General features: G+C 38.6%; 1 protein-coding gene across 1 annotated transcript; it reads left to right on the top strand.

The window, feature by feature from the left end:
* Positions 1–722: 722 nt before the first annotated feature.
* pnpla3 (patatin-like phospholipase domain containing 3) lies at positions 723–15,996 on the top strand. The gene is made up of 9 exons (XM_074698712.1): positions 723–1,172; positions 2,654–2,886; positions 4,203–4,268; positions 8,754–8,963; positions 12,640–12,700; positions 12,807–12,983; positions 13,075–13,207; positions 13,403–13,510; positions 13,713–15,996. The coding sequence occupies exons 1-9, from the start codon at positions 986–988 to the stop codon at positions 13,951–13,953; spliced, it is 1,416 nt and encodes a 471-aa protein (XP_074554813.1). The 5' UTR covers positions 723–985; the 3' UTR covers positions 13,954–15,996.
* Positions 15,997–16,233: the final 237 nt, after the last annotated feature.

Here is a 16,233-nt window from a genome sequence, read left to right as displayed (position 1 = left end):
TCTCTGAAGCCCACAACACTCTACAAAATCAAAGTTATATGCATCAGTTGGATGGAGATGTAAGATGAAGCGACTACAATACATAACATTTAATACATTTCCCATGCCAAAGATTTATTGCGAGTTACATTTCAGACATTTCGCAAAATGCTTTTGGTTAAAAAAAAAAAAAAAAAAGTAACAGAAAGGGGGGCAAAAAATAAAAACATGCCCTTCAGGGACATGAGGACTGAGCATTCATTTCTCCAAGCTGTTATTGTATTTTTAAAGGGCACGTGACGTCACCATGTGCTCCTTCGCCTACTTGCTGCTGATTGGCTCTGGTAGAAAACAAGGAAACTGATAGCGTGCCTTTAACCAATCATGCTCTCAAAAACTTATGTTTCCTTTACTGTCTCTCTAAGCAAGTGTTCTTTTTTTTACAAGTCGTGTTTTTTGAAAATAACAATAATAACCTTATAAAATATAAAACGTCTGTTAAAAAAAACAGAGATTTGTATTTGTTAACTTCAAACGAATATATATTCTCTCATTAATATACATACATTTTTCTAACTCACTTAAGTAATAAGGAGTTTATGTTTTTAAAATGGGACAAGGAATGCTTAAAAGATTCAGCACTTAGAAAAAAAAGTATTTATTCATCTGCCCGACTTGTTCGAGACTCAAATAGGCTTAACATTAAAAGAGAGTTTACAATTTTTGTGTTCTTGTCCTGGTAATATTGATATAATTTGCAGAAATTTCAAGTTTGGCAATCTATTCCAGTCTTGGACAGTATGATACTCATATTTCAGACAGCCCCTGAAGGCATCATGAGCCTCCTCCCAGCACTCCCCTTTAAAGAGCCAGTTGTTGACCTGTTGAGGCTCAGCAGACCGCCTCTCTCCAACGGGCTCGGTTCTCCACAGGCTGTGAACCCACAGCGGAGTGTACACGGTGTTCTACCCGCTGTCAGGGCTCTCCATCCCGGGTATGCCCCATCATGTTTGATCTGAACGGAGGCTGGAACTTGTCTTTCGCCGGCTGCGGGTTTCTGGGGATTTATCACATCGGAGTAGCCAGCTGTCTGCTGGAGAAAGCGCCGTACCTCATCAGAGGAGCCACCAAGCTGTACGGAGCTTCTGCAGGAGCTCTGACCGCCTCTGTGCTCGCGAGCCAGGCTTCAATAAGTAAGAAACACCGGCTACATGGCCTGGAGCCTTGATCTCTGATGATAGAATATAAAATGCTTATGAGAAAGGAGGACACAAAAAATTGCTGTGTCACCATAATCTTTTAAGAAGTAAATATTATTTTTACTACTTAGTACTAAAAAGTAGTTTATAGTATCTTTTGAATATTCTGAACAGTTTTAGAAAAAATGGATATGTTGGTGAAACCAAAATTAGTTCAGTCACTAGAGTATAAAAACGCTTTTATTATTATTATTATTATTATCATTATTATTATTATTATTATTATTATTGTGTGTTGTTGTTGTTGTTGTTGTTATAATTATTCTAGTAAGTTTCAGTTGATTTAAGTGTAAAACTTTTGATATTGAATATTACCTATATAATTTCCAACTAATTGTTGACATGCATGATAATGTTTTTTGAGAAAAGGCAAGTATAAGATGCAGGGCCATTCTTTTGAGTAAAATCAAACAAACAACAACAACAACAAAAAAAAACAGTCACTCCTAGCTTCTATTATTGTATTGTATCACAGTTAACAAATCTTGAATCCTGCATTACATTTCAAATTGTATTGCACGGTTTTGTTTCATTTTTGTATCTTGTCATAGTATACCCATTGAATTTTGTAATCATATAACTGTGTAACATATTGCAGTACTCTGAACTTTATATACTTTATTGTTTTGTATTGCAGAATATGTTTTGGTGTTATATACTTTTGCACAATACAATTTCACATCGTGCATCATTTTGCACTTTTGTTTTGTTCCATGTTAAATTGCACCAAACTGTGTGGCTAAGTTCAGATCATATTGTATCACTTCATGTGCACCTTACCATTTGGTTTAGTTAAGTTTCATATCACATTGTATGGGATCTATCATGTTGTTTTGCTTCACAGTGTCTGGTTTAATTAAAGGGACTGTGAGGACTTTCTAAGTGATCTTGAAAAAGTTTCACTTCTAGATATCTGCCTAATCGTAAAGAAATTTAAACAGACTTAATTCTAATCATATTTTAAGGCCAAGAAACAGTGTTTAAAACAGTGCAAATGTGCTGTTGATAATTTGCAGAAGATTGGATTAGCACGTCTAATCAGTCTCCTTTAGATTTGAAGGGCACAGCTTATAAAATGAAGTAAAGAGAATGCATTCTGATTATGGTTTCATTGATATATTTTGAGTAAGTGTGAAATCATAAGAGAACATGTCCTGTCTTGTTGAAGATATGATGAGTCAGATGAGGCTTTTTCACTTTTCCACCCATGAATAAGGAATCACAACATCACGTGTCACAACAAGGGGGCTCAGAGTGGACTCAGTACCCAGAAGAAAGGGTCACTGTTGGTTGTTGACTCCTGGTAGCTTCAGTAAATATTGATCAGATGCAGATTGTGTGTACTTGTTTGCTGAGTATTGATTCGTAAAGCTTCAGCATGGCCTAAACTTCTCTTATCCCTTTCTGTTTTCAAGTTAAATGCTGTGAAGATGTCATTGAGGTTGCGAAGGAAGCCAGGAAGAGGAACCTGGGACCCCTGCACCCAACCTTTAACCTGGTAAAGGTGATAAAGACCGGCCTGGATCGGGACCTCCCCTCAGACGCACATGTCCTGGCCTCAGGTCGGCTGTGTATCTCTCTGACCAGAGTGTCTGACGGGGAGAATGTGCTGGTGTCAGAGTTCAACACCAAAGACGAACTTATACAGGTGGGTGATATGGTTCTATCATTTTCTGTTAATTACGTGGACTCTGATGCCTAAATTTTAGCCAATACTACCAAAGCAACTGTGTTTGACTCACCCTGTGTTGATTTAAATGATGTTTTTGTAAGAGGAGGCAACTGGTAAAGGTAAATTATCTCATAAAAGATGATAATCGGAGATAGTTTACCCTAAGGAAAAAAAGAAAGAAAGAAAAGCTTCTTGAATCAAGCTAAGCTAATCGTATCTGTCCCTCTGGCTCTGCCACATCCTGTTATTTTACATTTTATTTGAAGATTCATATTAATGGTTGTTTTTGTTTAAAGAAGAAGAGACCCTTGTGGAAAATCCAGCTTGAGGATAAAAACCTTACAAACCATTATGCTTTAAGTAAATCTGACCTAAAAAGTTCCTCAAGACAAGCTTTACTATGTTTGGTGCAAAAGACCTTTTTTTTCATAAACACCTGCTTCAAAAGTTTTGTTTAGTTCAGTTTGTGCACTTTTTAACTTACTTTAACTTGACTTAGAAAAATTGTTATCCTTACAGAGCCTAACGCAAACCTGCTTTAAGAAAATAAGAATGCTTTTGTGTTCCTATTCACTTAACTAGCATAGTCTTGCATCGCCAGAATAGCAACTAATATGTTGAGAAATAATGAGGTTCATAAAAGCAATAAGCAACAATATTAATAATAATATTTTACTTATAAAGCGCTTTTTGATGCCAGACATATATGCCAATATATCTTATTTAGCCCACATGTTTGGCTAATGCAAACTGTGATGCTAACGCTTGTGGTAATGCTAGCTAAAGGTAATGTAATGGCAATACTAGTTCAGTGAATGAAACTTGTGCCACATTAATATGTAATCCAACCTTTTTGTAAATCATTCACCATTAGCAGCCAGGTCAGAACAGCTAATAATAGCATAAACAAGCTAAAACATATGGTCTGCTAAGAATATGTCTTCTATTGTTAAACTGTTGAATGGCTAATGTTATCATTAAACAGCTAAAAATTGTTAAACTGTCAATAGACTAATGTTAGCAGAAGGGTTTGAAATGTGTTGCTGTAACTTGAAAAGTGATAATATGACCCTCTGAATTTATACAGTTTGTTAGCTTCTGAGTTTCTTTCAGTTGAGACGCTGTAAAAAAAGTAAGTAAGCCAGAAAACAAGACTCTTAAAAAAAAGCATTTGAGTTCCCATCCAAGAGCATGACCCATCAGAAAAACGGACACTGTGTGAACACGCAGATGGCAAGGATACAGAGCATGAGCCACAAAAACTAATCTTGCTACATGTGTTGTGTCCGCAGGCGCTGATCTGCAGTTGCTTCATCCCCATTTACTGCGGCCTCATTCCTCCGTCCTTCAGAGGAGTGGTAGGTGTCTGTTCTAAAAAATGTTTCATATCTGTTTGATTTTGTTCTGCCTTTTTAAAATGCATCACTCTATTGCATCTGTTGGAAGAAAAGTCCTCTCTTTGCGTGCCATGAAAACTTTGTTGGGGATTATGTAACCGTATGAGGGAAATTGAGTTTCTAAAAGGAGAAGGAAGCTTAAAAACACACACACACACACACACACACACACACACACACACACACACACACACACACACACACACACACACACACACACACACACACACACACACACACACACACACACACACTCACGCTACAAGCCAGATAAACTTCCTCATGAATGTGCAATTGTTGTATTAAAAACAGATCATGGTAACTTAAGGATCATTTTAGCAGCATTTCATTCGAAAGTGAAACCTGAAACTATACAACATCAAAAAATGTCACAGATAACTTCAGGGCAAGGTGCAGCACTGAGTGAGATCATGTTTGGATAAAGAGCTGCGGTTGCAGTATTAGCTGCAACTCCTTGTAGCTGATACTAAAGTTTACTTCACTTTAACTTATCAGCTGTGTCTGGACTTTGGCAGTGACATTATTCAGAGCTTTGGTTGCTCTGTTTGTGTGCAAACTTACAGAGGCGTGTTAATCAGACCTTATGCTGTGACAGTCACAGTCATCACTAAAGAAGTCAGATTAAGTCATAAAGACACAACAAAATGCAAAGGTCAAGTGTTGCATGACATTACTTATTACACGATACTTAACAGTGTAGGCCACTAGTTTAAAACAGATTTTTAAGGTCATTTTTTATAACCTTGGTCCCATTTTTTGGAACTAATTTTGGATTCTTTGATGAATAATAAGCACAAAAAGCTTATTTATGGTTTACCACTCAACCTGACCATATCAAATAGACTACAGTGACAGAAACAGTGACTTCAGACATTAAAGAGGGGGTGTTTTGCTTTCCCATATTTTAACCATGACTGTCGAATGCAAAGGTTACAAAAATATGGATTTCACAAATTATCTCACTTAAAGCGGTACAAGATAAGAAAAATGGGAAAAGTAAGGAGAAGATAAACAAAAGGTCAAAAAAAGCCTTAACATAACCACTTCCTGTTGAGTTTCAAAATAAATCCACTGAACAGGATGTTGAAAAAAAGCATTTTGAATTCACCATTGACATAACATGTTAAACATGTATCCCTGTGTTGTTGTTAACACATGTGACTAACATTAAATATTTGTTGAGGCTCCAACAATAACAATGCCGGATGTTCTGAATGTCTTCTTAAATTGTGCAGATTTTCAAACAACTACATATTCACGTTTTGTGGAAATCCTTTAATCTGTCTCTTTATTGGTCAGAAATGGACCGTTCCCAAAAAAAAAAACACCGCTCTAATCTTTGCAAGACATACTGAAATGATGAGGTCATCAATCATCTCCTGACAGGTCTTTGAGATGTTGGAGAAGCGGGTCTTAAACACCAAGGTCCACCCATAGCTCTTCCCCCAACAGCCCTCCAGAAGGCTGACCAATCAGAGGGAAGGGGTTAGTGGAGCAGGGAGTCTTAAAGAGACAGCTGCTATGACAAAGTGTTACAGACCAGGGCTGAAATGAGGGTTTTTAGTGAAGGGATTACACCATTGCTGCAAGTCTTGTGAAGATCTTGTGAAGATCTGCTATTTTAAGTACAGACCGCTTTGAACACACACAGACGGATTCAGAGATTTCTACAACACATGAATAACAAGGGGTTTGAAAATCTGCACACGTTTAGTATCAACATTCACCACTGTCACTTAAAGTGTTCATGTTTAGAATATGAGAAAGCATGTCACCCCACTTTAAGTGTTCGTGGTATCAGTCCAGGTGACAATGCTAAAAGTTAAGCTTGTGGTCGTCCACTGTGTCCACTGAAAGATTACGATGTCTTGTTTCATTTGTACATAGTGGCAACAAGTGGAAATTTAGAAATAAAGACAAAGCACGAAGACCAAGCTGTACGTAATCCCTAAAAATCAACAGGCCAGGCCAAATTTAAAACAATAAGTCAAAAGTTTTTGGGCACTGAAGTTCAATTCTCAGTACAGGCCTGTTACAAAACAGGACACAGCGGACAAACAGCCTCTTTGTGGGCATTTCGGTCCACTTCCCCCTGAATAGAGCCCGTTGTCTCAGACTTTGTGCCAAAGTTTGATGTAAAAACAAAAAGACCATCTCACATCTAGATTCAGTTAATCTGTAAGTGACATATCCATACATTGATCTGCTGTCCGCAGGCGTTATCTGTGGATTCTGCACATCGTGTGCTTTCTGCAGCCTGCTGGATCCCTGCCCAGTTACTCTGACTCACTGACTTTTAGTGTGAGAGCGCAGTGTCAGGCTCCAAGTCATGGTTTAAAGTTATGTCAGTAATTTGTTGGTATTTGTAGGGTTATATAAAATCATCTAACCTTTGTCCTAGTTTCTAAATGATATCCTGACACAAAAATCTGATAAAGTCAAATAAAGTTGGATCAAAGTACCAATTTATATTGTGATGATGTTCAACTGGCAACATTTCACACATGCAGGGGAAATTAGTTAAAAAGTTATGAATTTAAGACAAAACACTCTGTGTGCTTTTTACTCAGTTATTTCTTCAGCGCTTTAAGTATTGCTTCTGAACCTTTCCACTGATTTCACTCCATCTTGTTTTAAAGTTATACAACCGTAAAATGTTGAATTACAACTTTCTCCTTAAAACCATGAGACTCCAGACACATGTACAAACCAAGATAAGCTGATTCTTCTGAGACTGGCAGTCATCGCTGACATTTACTTTGGTTATGTTTTAACTCCTGATCTGAGCTGGACATTTCACCATTTGACAAGGCCAAAACTCTACAACCATGCTAGCTGTACTAGCCTCTGTATGCTAACATATCAAACAAGACGAGTTATAAAATGTAGTGAGCAGGGTGTTGAAGCTCTGTGTTGAGGTCCGGCTCATTGTGTCAAAGTCTCCGCTCCATTCTGACCTACATACTGACCAGCTACACGCTAACGGTAACAAAACACTAAATCTTGAGATAAAATCATCCTCCGGTAAAAAAAAAAAAAGCCTCTGGATTATTACCTAACCCTACCTACAGCACGCTGTTATCTTGTGTGCACAATATAATGGCACATGCGCAATGTTAACTTCGGACCATGAAATATTTAATTCCATGTATAAGGTAATAACTTCCCCCAACATGTTTTTAGGGGAACAGCAATACATTTTTATCTTGTGCACAAGATATTTAACATGCATGGTAATAAAGAGGTACTAAATTGTTTCCTCAAGATTGCTTTGTTGACTGCACAAGATAACATGTTCCCCTATTATATTGTGCACACAAGATAATGTAATTGTTCCCACAAGATAAGATCTGGTTTGCTGAACACTGTAATCTAGTAGGAATAGGCTATCTTGTGCACAGGACATATTAACTCATTCACACAAGATACTAGCTTGATTTTATAAGATAATTGTGTCGTGTACGCAACACAATTGTTCCCACTAGGTGTTATATTATGTAAACAACATCTTAATTGACTTCAAAAAGGGTAACTAAATTGTGTGTTCAAGATAGTATCTTGTGCACACAAGATACCAACATGTTTTCACAAAACTATTGTGCTGTGTTAACAAAATAGCACATTATTCCCACTAGGATTGTTATATTGCATAAACAAGATGATTGATGTTTCCAAAATGTGATTGAGATGTGCACTCAAGATGTTTAACTTTGTGCTTTTTTACACAACATAGCTATCTAGCGGGAACATGTTAGTGTCTTTCTCACATCAGGTATTAGGTTTCGAGCACAAGCTACTGACTTGTTTCCACAACATAACTGCGTTCTTTGTAACTTGATTTCTCTAACGGTTGAAATCAGCTCATCTCAAATGGAGCAGTTTCACGGTAAAACCAGTTTTTCAGTGAAAGCGTCAGAGTACACATCTTTGCCCTTTGTGCTGCATCTTTACTGATCCTGACCTCCATTTCCTCGCTGACCTACATCCTGTCACGTCGAGCCTGCATGTTCCACAGCTGGCAGCATCTCTGCCAAGCAGAGCAGGGTTTTACAGCCTGCACTAAGAACAAGGTTAATTCTTTCTCTACGGCACCGGGAGCCTTTCAGATGGAAAAAGCCTTCCTTTCATGTTCTGACTTTGAATACAAAATGCGTGGAAATTCATTACACAGATCATGGTTCAAGTCACTTAAATTGAAGTCACTTGCACATTGAGGAAGTTACCAGAGAAATGTGAATGCAGTGTTTGTTTGGGGGTAAATGTTAACAGGATGAGGTGTCTTCCTCTATGTTAGGTAAGAAAATGCTCCAAGTATGAAATCTAAAAATCAGGATACAACTGAAGCTTTGTGTAGAGTATTTAGTCAGGCTTACAGTGGTGTTAGATTCTCAGCTAAAAGTCGTCATCCTGTTTGTGTGTCTCCAGCGCTATGTGGACGGGGGGATCAGCGACAACCTGCCCCAGTCGGAGCTCAAGAACACCATCACTATCTCTCCTTTCTCCGGAGAGAGCGACATCTGTCCCAGGGATAACTCCACCAGCTTCCACGAGCTGCGCTTCACCAACACCAGCATCCAGATGAACCTGGGCAACATGTACCGCCTCAGCAGGGCCCTGTTCCCACCTGAGCCAAAGGTAGGGAATGCTGTGGCAGTACAGAGAGTGTCTGAGTGTTGAGTTAGCATGAGGTGAAAATGTGTTTACTTTCTGGAGAGGATCTGAACCTTAGGTGTGGTTTGCAGGGACAGAAAGTAATCAAAGACCGAGATCTTATGCCAACTTGTGGGTAGAAAAGAATAGAATAGAAAATACTTCATTTATCCCCGAGGGGAAATTCAGTCTGCTCACAGGTGCTGAAGTTCTTCCAACGTGGCGTTGGTGTCTAGTGTTAGCTCTCTTAGCCATGTCTGTGAACAGCATGATGCTACTCTGCCTTCTGGTGTTCCCTCTGTTGCTTGGTTAGCACAGCTAGCTCGTCCAGCTTATTGGAGATAGATCTGAAGTTCCCAATATGGATGGATGGAAGGACAGTTCGATGTCTTCACTTCTTAGCTCACACCTGAGAACCAGTACGTCGTCCTCACCTCCTTCTCCTCACCTTGTGGGGAAACATCAGGCCTTGAACCGGTTAGCATTGACATGCTACATACTGCTAACAGCTGATTTCACATGTAAACAATGCAGCAATAGTAACATGTAGGATCTCCAGACAAACACAGGAGCAAAAGTAGTTAAATATCATTGGACACAAAACCAGTTTGGTATCCAAACCCACTCCAAATATAAAGAAGCGAAAGCTGCCACAACAAGCACCCACAACCAACAGGGCGTCAAAAGACACCCTGATACTTATGATAAAGATGTTTCCAAGTGAATGACTACTAAATGTTTGAAATGAAAAAGTCTTAAGATAAGAAGTAATCAAAAACTTTACAAAACAACAACAAATACTTTGGATTACATAATTAAAAGAAAAACTACAGATCAGGAAATAAAGAAACTCAGGGAGTTAAAAGAAAGTTAATAGCACAAACAAACAGGAGCATTCCACGGGGAACTAAGTGAGGCCTGTTACCAAAACTGGCTACATTAAGTAGCATAATCTTTAAATTCCTTCACTTTGCAGACTGGATGGCTCTGTCAGCCTTATTTACATAAAACCTTAGAGCAAACAGCCCCTGCAGGACTGGGACAGCGCCGTGTTTCTGGGGGGAGAGCTCGTAGTTGCTCCCATGAAGAGCACATGCAGCCGTGGTAATTTTCTTTAACTTTACTTTAACCCGACGAGACTGACTTGACAAACTTACACCTGCTCCATTTTTCAAACGAAAAAGTCATACACTGAAAAAACTAGTCTAGTCAATTTTTTTGACCTACTTTTAATTAAAACTGTCTTGTTAAACTTAATATGACTCTCACACACCTGCAGAGCCCAGGTAAATGTCTTATTCTAAGAAACTGAGAGCCAAAAAATGTCTGAGTCGGTTTTAGAGAGTGAAAAAAAATCCATCAGGGTAAGAAAACACACTTCTTTGGTTTCTTGTATCAAAACATTACTTATATTTCAAGAAACTTAAAGCAGTTTTCTTCTTAAAACATCAAAAGATTTTATTCTGTCATTTTATTTAACCCCGTAAAACAAGACATTTTTACTGGATTTTTGGCCCATATAAGAACTAATAAAAAATAGATATTGTAAAAAATAAAACATGATAACCACAAATAGGAAAAACCCTTTCAGGTATCAGATTTTGCAGTGCAACTGTGTCTGTGGCTTTGTCCCTAAAAAGAGGAATCATCAGCTTTTATCACCCCTGGCCTGATAGACTGATTTTCAAATTATTAAAGGTGGTGAGAAGCCAAATTCTCCGAAGTAGCAGATGAGGTTTTCAGATAAGACACGGAAGGATTGGCGCTGGAAAGGAACATCTAAATCCCTATATTCAGATCTGAATCCACACTCAGCTTTATTCTCCCTGGTAGCTGTGGTGGTTGTTAGGTAACCTCTGAAATGAGGTGAGCTTTAGCCTTGTTTCGGCTGGATAAGCTGCGTTTGTTGTGTTGTCCTTACACATGTTGACTCCTCCTCTTCCCCCTCACGTGTGCGAGTGAGCCTGGATCCCGCGCTTATGTAACTGGCAGCAACAGTGTGTGTGTGTTTGGAGGAGGCAGGTTTGTTCTCACAGCATTCCTGGTGAGACGAATTACCTCTCAGCACTCAGGCCACATGAAAAACAAGTCAGACCGTACAGGCTTGAGGCAGTTATCAGACTCCAAATGTCAAATAAAACAGGGAGCTGTGTGTGTTCCTGACTCATGACGCATTTTATTAGTTGTGAATCTCTCTTCTGATGATGATGACTTTTTTTTAAGAACAATCCTCTTATGTAAGACACAAACTCAATATGACATGCAGGTGCATTTAGAAAATACAACTTTATCTCTAAATTTCTCTCCATTGACTTAAAATGTTGAAATAAATATTCCTGCCAAGGATGTGTAAGCTCTAAATATGATGTGCAAGCAGTCTCCCAGAGGACTTCATGTGTGGTTTATGAGGTTGTTGTTCCTTTTTTGGTAATAATTTTTTTTTGACGTGAAAATAGTTGCTGCATCACTGCTTCAAAACAAAAAACAGTGACATCTAGTGGCTAATAGAGCTCTTAACAGCCAAAATAACCAAAGCTCTTAATCATTCGTTTAATTTTATTCTCTTTATGTTAATTATTTTAATCAGTGTAGGACTCGATAATCTGACTTCATTTGGGCGCCTAGTCAAAGTTTCTTCACCCATCTGCTGTTATTTGTGTTTTACACAACACAAGTGACACGTTACGTCTCTCCCTGAGTCAAAAACAAAACAAAAAGCTGTTTTTTACTCACCACTAACTTGAAACCGGTTAATCCGAAGGTAGCTGATTGCTATCTTAGCTTCGTGTGGCTAAATCAGACTGTATACAACATGAACGTAGTCTCCTCGACGTCACCATTCTGTTTCTGAAACGGTTAATGAAACGGCTGTAGCGGCCATATTGGTAGTGGCAAGGGTTTCGCGTACAGCTATATATGGCGCCTGTCGGTCACGTGACCTTGAGCTGTGCCTCTGATTGGGCGAGCTCGCGATCTTAATATCCTCTGAACGTCCGAGTTTGACACAAAAAAAAAATAACCCCCGTACAGTGTGTGCCAATAGTAAAATTAGCGATTTAGTCAGGAGACGTTTTTTAAACCAGGCTGTAAATAGCTTTAAATAATTTCTGCTTTGAAAACGGCTTCTTTTGGCTTGGTGTGTATGTGACTTCCGGTAGTTTCAGAGCTAGCTTAAAGCGGACACCCAAGAAACAGCAGATTTTAGCACTTTAGCATTGTCTCAAAACCTTAGACCGGAGGTTGCTGCTTAGGCTAAACACAGAGTTGTTATACTCAGGTCTCCTTTCAGCCATGATTATATGATTAACTTTTCTTTCCAAGGTCATTTAACATAAGTCGGCCAAACAAATACATAGGTGTTAGTTGTCTAATTAAAAGCAGGAAAAAATATTTTGATTAATACAAGAAACAGGCCAGATAAAAGAAATTTGGAAAATTCTATGGGCAAAAAAAAAAAACACTTGAGTTTTGGGAAGCAATAAAACAAATTGTATTTGCAGCAAGTTCTAAGTTTTCCTGTAAAATACTCAAAGAAGCTGAGATTAATGTCCCATTGCAGATAGGGTTTTTTGAGGAAGGGTTGAAAACAAAAACAAAAGTTTGTGACAAACATCACTGTTCTATTAGGATTTATACAAATGCATTCTCTATTTTTCTCCAGGTCCTGGCTGAGATGTGTCAAAGCGGCTATAAAGACGCTCTGCGCTTCCTCGAGGAGAACAGTGAGTTTTCTTCCCCCCAGATTATCCACCTACGATTCATCCCTATCAGAGAGTCCAGGTAAACCTTTGTACTGTTGCTGACATCAAGGTTTTTTTATGTTATAAGATCTCATGATGCAGGAGCAGCCAACCTCAGGCCCCACCCTGCAGGAGAATCCACCCACCTGTTGCTGCCAGCAAACGGAGAGCACCAGAGAGTGGGTGCTTCGGAGGCTGCGCCTGCTGAGGAAACAGCACTGGTGGCTGGATGAGCAGATCAGCCTGCCAACACCTATCAAGAAAGGTACGTTGTCATTTAAAGCTGCGTGATTGAAGAAAATTAGGTGTATTCAAGGCTCTCTGTTTTATATATGCTTTGTTTCTGCGTGTATTAGTTTTCTGTGAGGCCTGTCAGGACAAATCCGGCCTGTACAATAAAGTGTCCGGGATGCTGCCGATGAGAGTGGCCTCCTACATGCTCATGCCATACACACTTCCTGTGCAGTCAGCTTACTCAGCGGCCCAGAGGTAAATTCCCTTTCAAAACAATCTGCCACATTTTACAGGTTTGATAAAGTTAATTTATTCATTATTGTCGTTAATATGTCTTTTCTGGCACTAATAAACACAACATTAAGCAAATTAAAGGCTTCTCACATGTAGTCCACAAACAATGTTGATAAGTCTCACTGGTTCACGCGGGTGACTTCTCCTCTGTTGCAGGTTTGTGGAGTGGATCCCAGAGGTGCCAGCTGATGTGAGATGGATGTTTGGGGTGGCAGGAAGTGTGTACAGACAGGCCTGGAGAGGAACACCACCCAACTCTATCAGGTGATCATTTCCATTCAGAGTTTTTCAGATTTAGATCGCAAAACTGCTTTTAACTCTTCAGTCAGTGGTACCTTGAATACCTTTGTTTACTTCTTACCTAAACTATCTCTTAACACTAGCTTTTTACCAATTGCCTTTTTGCTCACTTTTCATTCTGCATAGATGTAACACATTTTTAACCTAAGTGTTTTTGACTCCACAGTGAGCCGTGCCTGAGGAAGTGTCTGAGTGACTCACCTCAGCCCTCAGAGTGTGACAGACCCATGCAGGGAGACAAACCACCCGCTCTTTCCTCTCTGGACCTGCATGGGAGCTACTGGGAGATACCAAATTCTACCTCCTCTTTCTCTTCTTCCCATCCTCCTCACATCACCCCCTCCTCTCCCACACAGGTCTGCTTCTTTGTGGGCTCGCAGGATGAACCTAAAAGCCCAACTCAGTGAAATGATCCGGGACCAGCACTTTAATGATAATGAGGGTCAAATTTCCACCAATGGATGGATGAATGGATGGACACGTGGTGAAAATTTGTACCATTGTCAATCCCCTGACTCTGAACACTCCAGACAGCACCCAGTGTAAAGTATTTGAATGAGTGCTCTGGAGGGTAGCATCACAACTCTCTCAGGATCAAAGATGTTTTTATGACCTGTTTTTAAAATACAGCACAGAAATGTGTCTCGTTTTACAGCCTTACCACAACCTTACCTACCTGTATGTTTGAGAAATGATTCATTTCAAAATCCTTTTGCTCTTCTTAATTTGTTGTTTTTATCTGTCATTTTTTTCTCTTTTGTTTATATTTGTTCATTGCTTGAGCTTAGTAATTTTCAAGGCATCATATGAAGGTTTTCAAAAGCTATATCTGAGGTTTTACTCCCCAAACTTGTCATATCAGAAGCTCCCATGACATCATATTTGGTTTTCAAGTTTATCTCATCACTCACTGTATGTTGGGTGCGACAGCGATAGTACTTCCAGAGATTTCTTTGAACTGTTGATGATTCATCTCGCACTTGTGTGGGGGTGTATTCTATTTTTTTCTGCCTTTTATTGGCTCATTTAGCGCTTTCTTAGATTTTAGTCCTCTTCAACATCTGTCAACTTTTCCAGTCGTCTGCCAGAGCACATGCACAAGCTAGCAACCCCATTAGCCTCTCATATTGTCAAAGAGTTTCAGTTTCAATGCCCTTCTCACTTGTGTCTCCTGAATTTTTTGTCCCCTTGATTTTATTTTCATGTTACACACATTTAAAAAAAAAAAGGGCTAACGTTAGCTTTGGTGCCTTGAACTAGACTGGTAAGCTACCATATTTTTACTTTTTGTAAAGATGTGCAGGAGAAAGTATATTTAAAAAATGAGCCTCTTCAAACTAAAGCACAAAATTAAACTTAAAGTATTTTTAGACAGTGTGTCAGTCTGCTCCCTTTCTAATTAATTTGTGTGCCTGGTTAAGCTAGCTGGCTTGTTTGCAGCAGCACACAACTAGCAGCCCTTTCAAAAAAAAAAAGAAAGCCCATCAATCTGAAGATTTTTATTCATTTATTATATAAAATTGTTTCTCAAAGACTCATCCGTCTATATTTTTGAAATTTAAATTTGTCATTTGTTTAAAACTTGGTCTCAATTGTAATCACGGGTTATTTGTTAGCATCTGTCAGCTAACAGTATTCCCCAAAAAGGTGTATTTGCCAGTTAGCTTGTTCCAAAGCATATGTAAGCTAGTAACGGAATTAGCATCCCATGATATCTGGAAATTTATATTCTCTCTGTTATGTTCTTCCATATTTTTTGTTTCACCCATATTATTTTCCACCTCATGGTGCCAGATGATATTGTTGGCAGTCATAGTTAGCTATGGCTAATTTCACCTCATAGTGAAGCTATGTTTATCAAGAAAAAGTATTTTCACAAAAAAGAAAAGCATCTAATGGGGAAAAAAAGAGTATGTTTGTCTGTCCAATTTATTAATTACACTGGTTAACGTGTATAGCTATCGCGCTAGCTTAAGTATATCAGTACTGCAAGCACATTATGCACTACATAACTTGTTTAACCCAAATTATCTTTATTATAAAAACATAAACATGATATCTAAAGCCAGAAAACAAATGCTATTTTTGATAAACCTAAGTGTCCTTCAAAGTAAAATGGTAAACACACTTTAGCCCTGTCCTGTTTCTTTGCACCAAGCACATTCCGAAATTGCCAATTTTTCTTACATAAAGCCAGCAACAGAAGAAATGATAGTGCCAAGGGGCGAATGATAGAGCAGAATTTGCTATAATTATTTAATTTGTGAAATATAAAACCGACAACAGACCGTGCTGATCATGAAAGGGCAACCAGTGTTATCACAGTCAGTGTTATTATTGTAAATGGTTTGACCTTCCAACTGTAAATCTGTTTTATGTCACTTCTCACTTGAATGTTAAGTTATGTTTATGCACTGACTGTCTTTAAAAAATAAAGTCTTTTAAAATGACTTTTTTGAGTGTGTTCATCAATTTTGCCATACAATATGGGGAATCAGTCACCTGCTAGGTACTACTATAAAAACAAAGTAATGAGTTATTTGCTATTTCTATCGGTAAATATTGATTTGATTTGTTTATTTGTGCTCAAACCACGTCTGTCACATTCATGAATATTTTAAAAGATAGAATTAAGCATTTGAGAGTAACTGTGTTTACATGTGGAAGGGGAGGTGCTAGGCTGAGGT

This window comes from Halichoeres trimaculatus, unplaced genomic scaffold (assembly GCF_033239565.1).
Source record: "Halichoeres trimaculatus isolate MK-OKI-2021-1 unplaced genomic scaffold, fHalTri1.1 fHalTri1_scaffold_21, whole genome shotgun sequence".
In the NCBI taxonomy this organism is placed as follows: domain Eukaryota; kingdom Metazoa; phylum Chordata; class Actinopteri; order Labriformes; family Labridae; genus Halichoeres; species Halichoeres trimaculatus.
Note: the sequence above shows the minus strand (reverse complement) of the source record. Positions and strands in the feature narration are given on the sequence as shown.